This window comes from Misgurnus anguillicaudatus, chromosome 25 (assembly GCF_027580225.2).
Source record: "Misgurnus anguillicaudatus chromosome 25, ASM2758022v2, whole genome shotgun sequence".
Lineage (NCBI taxonomy): Eukaryota > Metazoa > Chordata > Actinopteri > Cypriniformes > Cobitidae > Misgurnus > Misgurnus anguillicaudatus.
In genome coordinates this window covers 30,265,925-30,277,701 of record NC_073361.2, presented here as the reverse complement: position 1 = coordinate 30,277,701, position 11,777 = coordinate 30,265,925, and the positions used below count along the sequence as shown (strand labels likewise).

Here is an 11,777-nt window from a genome sequence, read left to right as displayed (position 1 = left end):
CAACTTATAAAATATAGTTGATAAAAGTCAACTTAATTTTATAAGTTATAACAACTCATCTCTAGTCAAGATAAATAATAGTAAGTTGAAATGACTTGTTAATCCGAGTTGATTCAACAAAATATATTTTTACAGAGCACTGCTTAAAAAAAATCACCTTATGATTGATAGCCAACAGTCAAGGATCTTTTTTTTTTTAAATCAGAAATTTTTTTTTCAATACTTTGGTGACTTTTGCACACTTTGCATACTTTGGTGACACAGCAGTCTGTGTTGGCTAAATGTAAGTCATTTATCATTGTTTGGGCACAACATTCATTCATTGACTACTTTAAAATATAATGAATTTGTTTCTCATTTCATAACAACTGCTGAAACTCATCTATTTGCACATGGTTAAATACTTTTAACAAAACTTTTAAACTTGATTTCAAAACAATAAAAATACAAATGCATGCATTTTAAAAGTTATAATTTTGATATCTATATCTCAAATCTAAAAATTAAATGCTATCAAAACACCATTGTAGCTGCAGACCTACACATTAATCCGTTAGATAATTTAAGTATCATCTATAAAAGGGATAACTTAAAATAACTACAAAAAATTATATATATGTGACCCTGGACCACAAACCCAGTCATAAGTTGCACAGGTATATTTGTAGCAATAGCCAACAATACATTGTATGATTCATCACATTTTTTAATGCCAAAGTCATTAAAGATCATGTGCCATGAAGATTTTTGTAAATTTCCTACAGTAAAAACATCAAAGCTTTATTTGTCATTATTAATATGTGTTGCCAAGGACTTAATTTGGACAATAACATTTAGATTTTTTTGCACCCTCAGATTCCAGATTTTCAAATAGTTGTATCTCTACCAAATATTTTCCTTACAAAATCATACATCAATGGAAACTATTTAGTCAGGTGATATTAAGGGAAAAATCGACCCTTATGACTGGTTTTGTGGTCCAGGGTCATATTAATATATCGAAGCATACAGCATCACGTCTGATTCTTTCCTGCATATTGCCTAAACGTATTACTCTCATTTTATGTCTTACTGGTAATCCCGTACATTCAAGTGATCGCCAACCGTTTTGCGAATCGGTTCCACTGAATCCGGTGCCGAATCAGTTCAAGCGAACGACTTGTTCGCGCAACGAATGGGCTATGAGAATTAACAGCACGCGTTTTTCAATATCTGTAGCCTATCTAAAATAGATTCCTGAGGTGTGTTGCTCATGTGAATTAAACAGATCATCTCTCTCTGAGTGCCCTGCGCTCTTTGCGCGCTGCCGTGCGCCTCTGTTGGTATTGGAAAGGCGCGCGGTCTCCGTTTACGCCTTTAAGCGCAGGATGGCGGAGAGTCACGCTGAGATCAGCAGCCACGATTGTCGGCGACCGATAACAACTTTCAACCACAGATCATCCAAATGGGTCCGTCTGAACGTCGGTGGTACTTATTTTCTTACCACCCGACAGACTCTGTGCCGGGACCCCAAATCATTCCTGTTCCGACTGTGCCAAGCGGACCCGGATCTGGATTCAGATAAGGTAAAGTAAGATTTCTTAGTTTGGTATACTGGCATCTAATAGCAGACAAAACGGTATAAGTAACTTATAAATTTGTGTAGGGATAAAAAGATTGCAAAAATAAAGAGTATTACTACCAACTTAAACACAGCTTCTTGAATTTGTCATTGCTTTTTTTAAAGTTTAATATTAATATAATATCATTATAATAAACACTGTTTATATAATACAATTTTGTAAACTATTATGTAAAGACCAAAGAGTATATCAATAAAAGCAACATTTTGTCCATTTAACTTATGTTTAAATTCATTTTTGTCTTTATAAATTCACGAGGCTTCTCCCTAAAATGGGTCATCATCAAAAATCAAAAATCTATCTTGTTGTTTGACTTCAGTCAAGTTCATTATCATGTGTGTTTGTATTGCTCATGTATATTGTTGTATTGCTTTGTGGTGTCTTATGGTAATTTGTGTTTGTCTATATGGTTGAATAAACACACACATTTTAACTGTACTCCTCACCCCTCCTCCCAACTCCGGGAACAAGGTCTCTACTGTTCTGTATATGTGGGATAATTTCTCCAATTCATTCCCTTTAATGGGAAAGCTTGTTTGTCTGGCACCCTGGGGAACCCATGTCGATGACATCATCTGTGTCCTGCACACACATGTGCCCCAGTTTTGGCCTGTAATCTGGATTCAATCCCACTTGTGTCACCTGAGCTGTGTCAAAAATCAGTTCAAAGTTACTGGGTCAAACAGGGCAATGAGTCTGTTAAATGCAAGTTGAAGTTTGACAGCGTCAGCTAGTGATAGTTTTGTGTTTTCAAAATATCATAATGGGTTACATTTCATAATTTTATTTATCTCTAAATTTAAGTTGAAGTACAGCCTCAAGTACCGTGAAGTCATATCTGGTGAAATTAACTGAGCTAAAAATAAAATAACAATTGAGTTTTACGGTGTAAAATCAAAGAGGTACCAAAGCACTTTATTTAGTCTGGCTTTTCATCGAAACATGAAGCTTTTCGAAATTCCCAAAAAAAGAGAAAAACAAACAAATGCGAATTAGGTGCATTTCCATCAAGTTGTTCGAGCGAAAATAGTGGTATTGGTAACCTCAACAGTAAATAAAACAAGGCACACTTTGAAAATGGAGGCAGGACTGCATTTACTTTCGATTTGGCAAGTTATACATTTACTAGCAGTGCAGAATTACCAAATTGCACAGAAAAAGGAATGCAGAATTTTTAATGCAGGCACTAGCAGCAAGGGCATTACGACGACGACAAGCCCCATATATGGTAAAGACAACGAAAGTGGAAACAGATAGACAGACAGTCCCGTAGGTTTAATGTTCCCTACGTCAGAATTTATTCGGCAAATGCGTTTCCATCTCTCATTATTTGAATTTAATATTTTTCGCATACCACCACAACAAGCGTTAAACATTTTTGCGAATTAAAGGATTTGTATTCGAAATTTGCCGTTTCCATCATTTGTTTCTTGCGCTGCGCAATACTTTTGATACATATTTGAACCTAAAGAGTTCTTATTAGTACTTTAAAGGTACATATTGGTACCAAATGGACACATATCTGTACCTAAATGCTACGTGTTATTGTAACTTTTTAAAAGGAATTGCCCCAGTGACAGCTTGGGACCATTACTTGACCTTTTCTTTCTGACAATGTTAAGTAAATTATACTAAAGATGATGCTATAATTAATTAATTCTCTAAAGTGGAACTGTTTTTGGTGATGCAAAAATCACTTTTTGTTTTATAACATTACTAACATTGCATGTAACAGTTTTCAGTGAACATTTCATGATATAATTTCATTATAACACATATAATACATTATCTTATGATCACACTGCTCTGTTACGGCTGTCTAACCTCCTCTCATCTCTAAATCTCAGACGTTAATCTCAAAATAACCCTAATCCAGAATAATCCTGCTCTCTAGAGGCTTTAACTCTGTAAAGAGCAAGAGTGTCTCTCTCTCTCTCTCTCTCTCTCTCTCTCTCTCTCTCTCTCTCTCTCTCTCTCTCTCTCTCTCTCTCTCTCTCTCTCTCTCTCTCTCTCTCTGTATGTCCCAGATTTTACATTTTTATAAAGTATGATTTCAGCATCACTTCCTTGCTCAGAATAAGATCACACACTCCAGGTTTACTTTGGAATCTGGAAGTTAGAGAGGTAGAAAGAAATATTGGTGTCATTGTGTGTGTGTGTGTGTGTGTGTGTGTGTGCGTGCGTGCGTGCGTGTGTGTGTGTGCAGGTGCATTCATTTTTTTTATGAATGTGGCCTGTGTGCCATTAAAAAAAGTGATGCTGAACACAGTTACACAAGCATCATAAATTTTTAAGATCACTTTCCTCTAATGGTTTTCTTCTCTTGGTGCCAAGGTTTTACAGTCTCACAGAAACACTCAGCATTTTTACTCTGTGTTGTATTCATTTCCCATGTGAGCGTTTTTTACATTTTCCAAAGAGAATTGTGACCGAAAAGATACTCAAGTGTTCAGTTACAGTTAATCCAGGTCTAATGAGCTTCTTAAAAACGTATGATATTTTCTTCTCACAGAAACCATAAAACATCAAAAGCACATCTCTCCTCAACAAGCCACCATTTGTGGTTATTTTAAAACAAATCAGGTCAAGTGGAAAGATTGAATACATTTTGTGTGTCCTCTTTTACACAGGACGAGACTGGGGCATACCTGATTGACAGGGATCCGATGTATTTCGGGCCGGTATTGAATTACCTTAGACATGGCAAGCTGGTTCTCAACAGGAACCTGACAGAAGAGGGTATGAGACATACACATACAACATACATGATTCATGACAAACCAATGACAGTAAAGTCATGCGATCATGTGTATTTTAGGAGCTCTTGAAGAGGCGGAGTTCTACAACATCACATCTTTGATCAAACTCATTAAAGATAAGATTAGTGACAGAGATGCCAAGACTACACATGTAAGTCAACACAATTATTTAGCAGATGCTTTTCTCCAAAATAATTTAGGTCGTATCACACAGTCTGTGATCATAAAGAAGGCAACAGTGATATGAAATAATATGCTTAATGTGGACATGTTTACAATACAAAACTTAATCCTAGACCATTTGGGGAAGTTAAACTGCAAACACATTCAGAATTCATCAAAGTAATGATGTTACGCTGCGTACACAACAATCGCGAAGCATCATGTTCATCGCTTTAGATTAATCGCGGAATTTAACTTCATGACATGCAAATTTTTCGCTTAAGTTAAATATTTTTAACTTGCACAAAGATGCATTTGAACCGAATAGCGCTTTTTTGCGTCATACGCATCATCCTAATCGCGCGAATTCCCATCTATTCGCTTCTTTGCACTGACTTAATCTACTCGCGGCTCGCGCAAATCGTTGAATTCGCATTTGGTGTGTACGCCCCATTAGAACTAATAACTCATTAGCATATATTTACATTAATTAAACTACTATCCTAACTTTGTACTTGTGTAGAATATGTTTTTCTGGACTAAGGGTCATGAAAAATGGTAGTAAAGGTGCAAAAAACAAACCAAAAATGCATGTCTTAAAAACATTTTAAGACATTTTTGTTTTAACTCATGCTGGGTAAAAAATTGACAAATCCAACTGCTTGTTTAAATGAACCTGCACTGTAAAAAAATCCGTAAAAAAACGGTAAATCTCTGGCAGCAAAGTTGCCAGAGAAATTCTGTCAAATTACGGTAAAAAATGTTTTTCAAAATTAGATACAAAAACCGTAAAAATACAGAGAATCTTTTACAGTCCTAATTCATTAAATTACAGAATATTACTGTTAATAATTGTTATAAAACTGTATAAAAACGTAGCAAGTATGTGAAAATACATGAAAAACTACTTTTCAGGTCAATCCCTGTAAATATACGGCTTTTATTAGTTATTTTATTAAATTGCTTTGTATTTACACAGTAACATTCTTTTAAAATACAGTTTATCTTTGTAAAATAATTAAAAAGACCTGTGGAAAAAACGTAGCAAGTATGTGAAAATGCACGAAAAACAACTCTCTGTAAAGGTATGGTTTTTATTAGTCATTTTTATTAAAAAGCGTAATAAGTATGTGAAAATACATTGTAAAAAAACAGTTTACTCTTAAATATAGCTTATCTTTACAAAACAACTAAGAACAATGTATAAAACCCAATAAGTACATAAAATCAAAGACTAAAATATTACAGAAATATATTTTAACAAAATGATTGGACAAAAGATAAATAATCATATATGTTAAAATCCTCAAAAGTAGCTACATACATAATCTGGAAATGAAGGTATTTAGTTGTCGTTATATAAAACAGCCATGTCTACCAACAATAATTTTGTGTTAAAATATAGCCAATCTCATGTATAGTAACTAAGAAATGTTATTTCTTGCAGTAAAATAAAAACTATGTTAAAATGTCCATATTTTACCCATGGGTTGAAAACACTGATTGAAACCAACGCTATCTCATTGCGGTTTGTATGTATTATATGAGGTGGCTAATTCGTATTAATTTGTACATTTTTGTACAATTTCTTTTGCCACTCTGACGTTGGGCGGAGTAAGGGGTGGGGTTTGTTATTGTTTTTTTATGATAATCTTATGGTTTTCTATGATTCACTTCATACGAATTTCGTAAAATACGTACAAATTCTCGTGAGAACAACTAAGTATTTTGGTTAAAACAACCTTAGGTTAATTTAAAACCCAATCAGTTGGCTTTGCCCATATTTTACCAAACCATTTGAACACAACTCAGCATTTTGTGTAGACATTAAAATGAATAATTTGCATAATAGGCTTTTATTCTCCAAACAATATACATTTTTATCAAGTTATACAAACATAAATGAGCTAAACATTTTCTTTTCTGTTGATCTGATCGCTTAAGACTAATGATAAAATGTAATATTGCCATATAATACTAATGGAATTTCCTTCAGACATAAACAGACATCATGCAAAACTACAACTGACATTTAACGTAAAAAGTAAAAGTTAGATCAACTTTAAAAAAATTACTTTAAAGCAACCCTATGTAGTTTTTTACCTTTAAATAATGTCTCTAAAATTATTTCAGGGATAGAACAACTTTTAACTGGACAAATTGTACTGTTGCTGCAACCTGAGCAGCCTCCTAGCTGCTACAAGCACACTCTGAAAGTGGGTGGAGGGTAGAGCACACAGCCCCGCCCCCTCCCCCTGCCTGCAGAAGAGTGTCTGATACCAGGCACTGTTGCGCTTTTCAACCACATTGGGGAGCTGTAACTCATTTTTACATGGAAACTACATAGTGTTGCTTTAAATGGTACTAGGGCCAATAATATCGAAACATTTTCAAAATGTGAGAAAATATTGGTTGAAAAACTTCCATAGGCGTTACCAATTAAAGTCTAATTGATCCAACTTTGAAATAAATCTGTACTGCAGTGTAAAAAGTCAATGTGAATTATAGGGAAAATGAATAATAACACTGCATGTCTGTCTTTGTAGACACCAGTCAAACATGTTTACCGAGTGTTGCAGTGTCAGGAGGAAGAACTGACCCAGATGGTCTCAACCATGTCAGATGGATGGAAGTTTGAGCAGGTATACATCAAAACAATGTTCTAGTTCTTTCTGACCATTTCAGCTTCACAGCAAACAGAAACGCTACTGCTGGGTCACCTGACTGGCACTGTATGATTCAGGACCTGCTTATGCTCTGATTGGTTGTTGCAGCTTGTCAGTGTAGGTTATGGGCGGGCGCAGAAGTCAGAGTTTTTCCTGATTGTGTCTCGGGAGGTGAAGGGGGAAGAGTCGAGCCAAACTCGCCCCGCCCGCAGCGGAGAGGTGTGTCACACAATCCCCTCTGCCCGTGCTAACCGCTGCATGCAATGCACCTTGGTCAGCTGCAACACTGGGTTTTATTGCAGTGATTACAGTGGATATTGTTTGTGACTGTGTGCATGTTTTAATCTTTTCTTGTGAGTGGCCATTTTTTGCATGTGTTAGCAAAAGAAAGGGTGAATCTACTAATGCATTCCTGAGCATGTTGATACATTTGCATTGTTCTGTATTTGGTGTGTGCTCATATTGAAAAATGTAAACACAAAGAGCAACTTCCTCTATGTTAAAGAATCAGTTCACCCACGTGGAAAATCTGTGATCTTTGACATAGCTTAATTTCGTTTCAATAGTTTCTTTGTTCTGTAGAATACAAAAAAGAGATTTTTTGCTTTGATCAACGTTCTTTCTTTCCTTACAGTAAAAGTGAATGGCCATAGACACTGTTTAGCTTACTGTCTAGACAAGTTGTTCACAAACTGAGGTACTGCAAGGTGACCAGCCTTTTTACGAAATTATAGACTAAAATAAAATTCAAACAAAAAAATTAGTACAAAAAGAAATTAACAGTAAAACAATTCAATTTGGTTTATATTTATTTCTGTATAGATGGTTTCAGCAGAAACAACATAAATAAGCGGCTTTTGTGGTCCACACGTAACTTCCAGTAAACTCCGCTGACAATAAATAACAACAAAGTAATTTAAAAGTAGTTTATTTAAATAACAAGCTATAAACAACACGTAGATTACCCAGGAAACCAAAACATTTGTTATTTTTGACTTTGTATTTGTTTCAGTTCAGTTTAGCAATAGTCAGACCATTAAAAAAACTGAAACCGGAACTAAAGTTCAGACCAGACGCTTATCGCGTCACCGCACGTGCATCCAATGAAACCGTCTATACATTCTAAACATTCCTTGTTGCACTTACATTTTTAAGTTTAATCAACTTGAATTTACAGTTCATTTAAACTTTCTTGACTAGTGAGGAGTTGCTATAAATTATAAAAAATAAAGTTAAATTAGCTTAAGTTATTTCAACTTTATGTTATAATTAAAAAAATTATAATTTTATTTTATTATACATATTATATTAATTATAATATATATATAAATAAGTTAATTAAACTTAAAAATTTTAGTGCAACAAGGAATTTTTACAGCTTTACAGAAAATACATTTTAAAACAAACAGTAGAGACACACGAAACAAATACAGAAGAAAAATAAAGAAAAAGTACCTATAAAAATTAAGAAATATAATAATACAACAGTTATTGCAAATGTTTTATAAGATATACATTAGCGATGCTAACTGTAAAAAAACGAATTGTCTGTAGGATTGTAAATAAAAGAAAATTTGCCAGTTAATCTGACTTTTGCAATAAATAAAAATTCCCCTTTTTAAGCTGCTTTTTAAAAATGGACTTGCATGCAGAGTATCTTAGAAAAAGGTTAATTGTGAATTTAAAAAAATTGTGATTTGAAAATGTGCTTTTCATTTTGATGTTTTGTGATTAATTAGTTAGAACACTTACTTAACTTTTTATCTTTATTGTGTTGTGTAGTTGGTCAATATTGGCTCCTCCTACAATTATGGTAATGAAGATCAGGCGGAGTTTCTGTGTGTTGTTTCCAAAGAGCTGCACAATCAATCATACACTGGAAACAACCAACCTAGTGAGAAAGCCAAGGTGTGTACTATCCGAAAATTCATATAAAATGCACAGTATACTATTTTAATAGAATTAGGATTACACTCTTATAAATAAAGGTTCATATAGTTCATAAAAAATATAATATAATATAAATAATAGGTGCATAAAATCTTTAGAGCTTTTATTCTGAACATACAGTAGTTGTGTGGTAGAGTTTTGATTATAGTAAATTTGAATATATAGGTAATGTATTAATGTGCTATGCTTTCTTCTAGATTCTACAGGAACGAGGTTCTAGAATATGATCTAGATGTTTCACAATACAGCTTTCTTTCTTGAACATTCCAGTAACTTGTTCTCTTCACTCCAGTAAGAGCATTAGACGGACACATCGGACATCAAAAGCACACAACAAATGAGGAGCATGTCTACTGTAAATGGTGCCTGTGTATTTTAACAAAAACGGAAATGCTTTGATCTTTAAACACTGATAAACTGGACCAATGTAAATCTCAGGGATCAAAATGAAATGCAACATTTAATCACTTTCAATACACTTTCCTTTGTTAACAAAACCATATTAGTATTAATAACTCATACGTCATATTTGTACTGATAACTGTCCAGGGCCTATTTTGCATATACAACAAAGCAATAATAGTAGTAATTTAATAATAGATTTTGGTTTGGTTTTAATTTTTTTAAGTTGGATATAGAATCTCATTCCCTCTCAAAAAAATAGTGCCAATTAGCACTAAAAGTGGTTCACTGGCTCATAATTATAGGGGAACCATTTTAGTGCTAAACATCACATACGTAGAACCAAACAATCTCTCCAAACAGTCCCAACCGAGGCATGGGGGTCTTGTCTAGTAAAACAATCATCATAAATAAAATAAAACATACTTTTAAACCAAGACTTCTCATCTTGCACTGGCCGCGTGATGCGCCAGCGCGACCTTGCGTATTGTGTAATCACATCGAAAGGTCATGCGTTACATATGTGAAACGCATACTTGCAGACAATTTTAAGCAATAAACTGACACAAAGACATGAATTAGTATCATTACAAATATAAAAACGTCAGAACGGTCCTCTTTCTAAACACTTGTAAACACTGGGGCGGAAGTTTCGCATGACGTTTCGATGTGATTGCGTAGTGTGTGGGGTCGCGATGGCGCATCGCGGGACTGGTGCAGGATGAGAAGTTGTGGTTAGAAAAGTACTATTATTTTTTTGGTGTAAATTATGATTGTTTCGCTCGATTAGACCCTTATGCCTCAGTTGGGATCATTTAGAGCCCTTTAAAACTGCAATAATACTGTAAACTGTTGAGGTCCACCAAAGTCCACTATATGGAGAAAAATCCTGGAATATTTTCCTAAAAAAAAACTTAATTTCTTTTTGACTGAACAAAGAAAGACATAAACATATTGGATGACATGAGGATGAGTAAATTATCCGAATTTTTTATGAAATTGTAATAATGCTTTAAGATTTTTGCTCTATAAATAAAAACTTGTTTTACTTACAATATAAAACTACTATATGTTATTACTCCTTTATAATGTAAAATATGTTGCTCTTGCACTACTGTATTATTATTATTATTATTATTATTATCAGACACATTTGATATATTGACAGTGTTATTCTGTAATATTTGTATTTTTTTCTTGTGTTTGAAAATCTGAATGGAACAAATCATCTCATGCCAATGTCAACTCCAAACAGACAACTGTAGCAAAAACATCCACATAGCCTATACTTTAAAAATATAAATCAATTTTTTTTAAATCAGTCCATGTGTCTGTGTTTCTTTTTTGAGAAAGCAGATCATTGTCAATTCCACAAGCTGGATATAATTACCAGTTTAGTCGCAATGAATCTAATCACTGTGTTCCTGTATAGCAGTAATAAAGCTAAATGTGTAAATATAATCAAGAAACTATATATGTACTACATCACTAAATGGTATTTGACCTGGATCCTAAAATTAATTTGGTTGCACAGTATTTGTCAAAGCCAGGCATGCAGAGCATTATAAGATCATATCATGATTTGATACATTTCACTTTAACAGCATCATTGCAAACATTATGTAATTATGGGCTTGGGCTAATGCATAATGGAGTGCACTATTTGATTTTATGGTTTAATCCTTTCATTCAGAGATTAATCCATGGCTCCAGCTTGTTATTGAGGCTACACCATCTGTGCACATGAGCAGCATTTCCATTTACAGTGATTGCTCTGTAAAGACAAGAATCAATGTAATTAAATATATATTCTCTTGTGGTGTCGTTCATCATGTAAAGAACAGAATCTGCTTACTGATAATATTAAAGAGTGACCACAACTGTGATTTTGTGAATTTCATCAAGCATGTCTAACTGCATTGATAAATAAAGCAGCTTATTGATGTAACTATAAAGTCTATATAATTAATAACTGTGATTTTTTAAAAATATTTTCAACCTTTTTGATCCAACGGTGGGTTAAAATAATTTTTTAGAGTGCATAGATGAAGAAATTCACACTATATTTACATGAAACTTGCTTAGTGTGTATAGGGGCTATTACATGCATAAAATATGTAAATTATGTGGAACTCTGTTCCATCTTGATATTCAGTCCATGGAACTTCCAATGTTTGTCGATTGATCAAATTTTCAAACCATAAATATTTTTACAC

The 11,777-nt window shown here is 33.8% G+C and overlaps 1 protein-coding gene across 2 annotated transcripts; it reads left to right on the top strand.

The window, feature by feature from the left end:
* The first annotated feature begins 1,143 nt into the window (after window positions 1-1,143).
* On the top strand, window positions 1,144-11,112 carry kctd5b (potassium channel tetramerization domain containing 5b). 2 transcript variants are annotated; one of them, XM_055182973.2, is made up of 7 exons: window positions 1,144-1,565; window positions 4,253-4,361; window positions 4,441-4,532; window positions 7,090-7,185; window positions 7,318-7,428; window positions 8,992-9,117; window positions 9,357-11,112. In XM_055182973.2, exons 1-7 carry the CDS (start codon window positions 1,368-1,370, stop codon window positions 9,384-9,386), a joined length of 762 nt encoding a protein of 253 aa, XP_055038948.2. In that variant the 5' UTR covers window positions 1,144-1,367; the 3' UTR covers window positions 9,387-11,112. The 2 variants fall into 2 exon arrangements, with proteins under 2 accessions (XP_055038948.2, XP_055038949.1); XM_055182974.2 differs by lacking the exon at window positions 7,318-7,428 and having other exon boundaries at window positions 1,145-1,565.
* Window positions 11,113-11,777: the final 665 nt, after the last annotated feature.

Bases quoted from the DNA above. Each gene is read 5' to 3' on its own strand.
- kctd5b (XM_055182973.2), top strand. From the start codon at position 1,368: ATGGCGGAGAGTCACGCTGAGATCAGCAGCCACGATTGTCGGCGACCG. The intron at 4,362-4,440 runs GTATGAGACATA...TGTGTATTTTAG, and splicing joins CAGGAACCTGACAGAAGAGG to GAGCTCTTGAAGAGGCGGAG. The intron at 9,118-9,356 runs GTGTGTACTATC...GCTTTCTTCTAG, and splicing joins AACCTAGTGAGAAAGCCAAG to ATTCTACAGGAACGAGGTTC.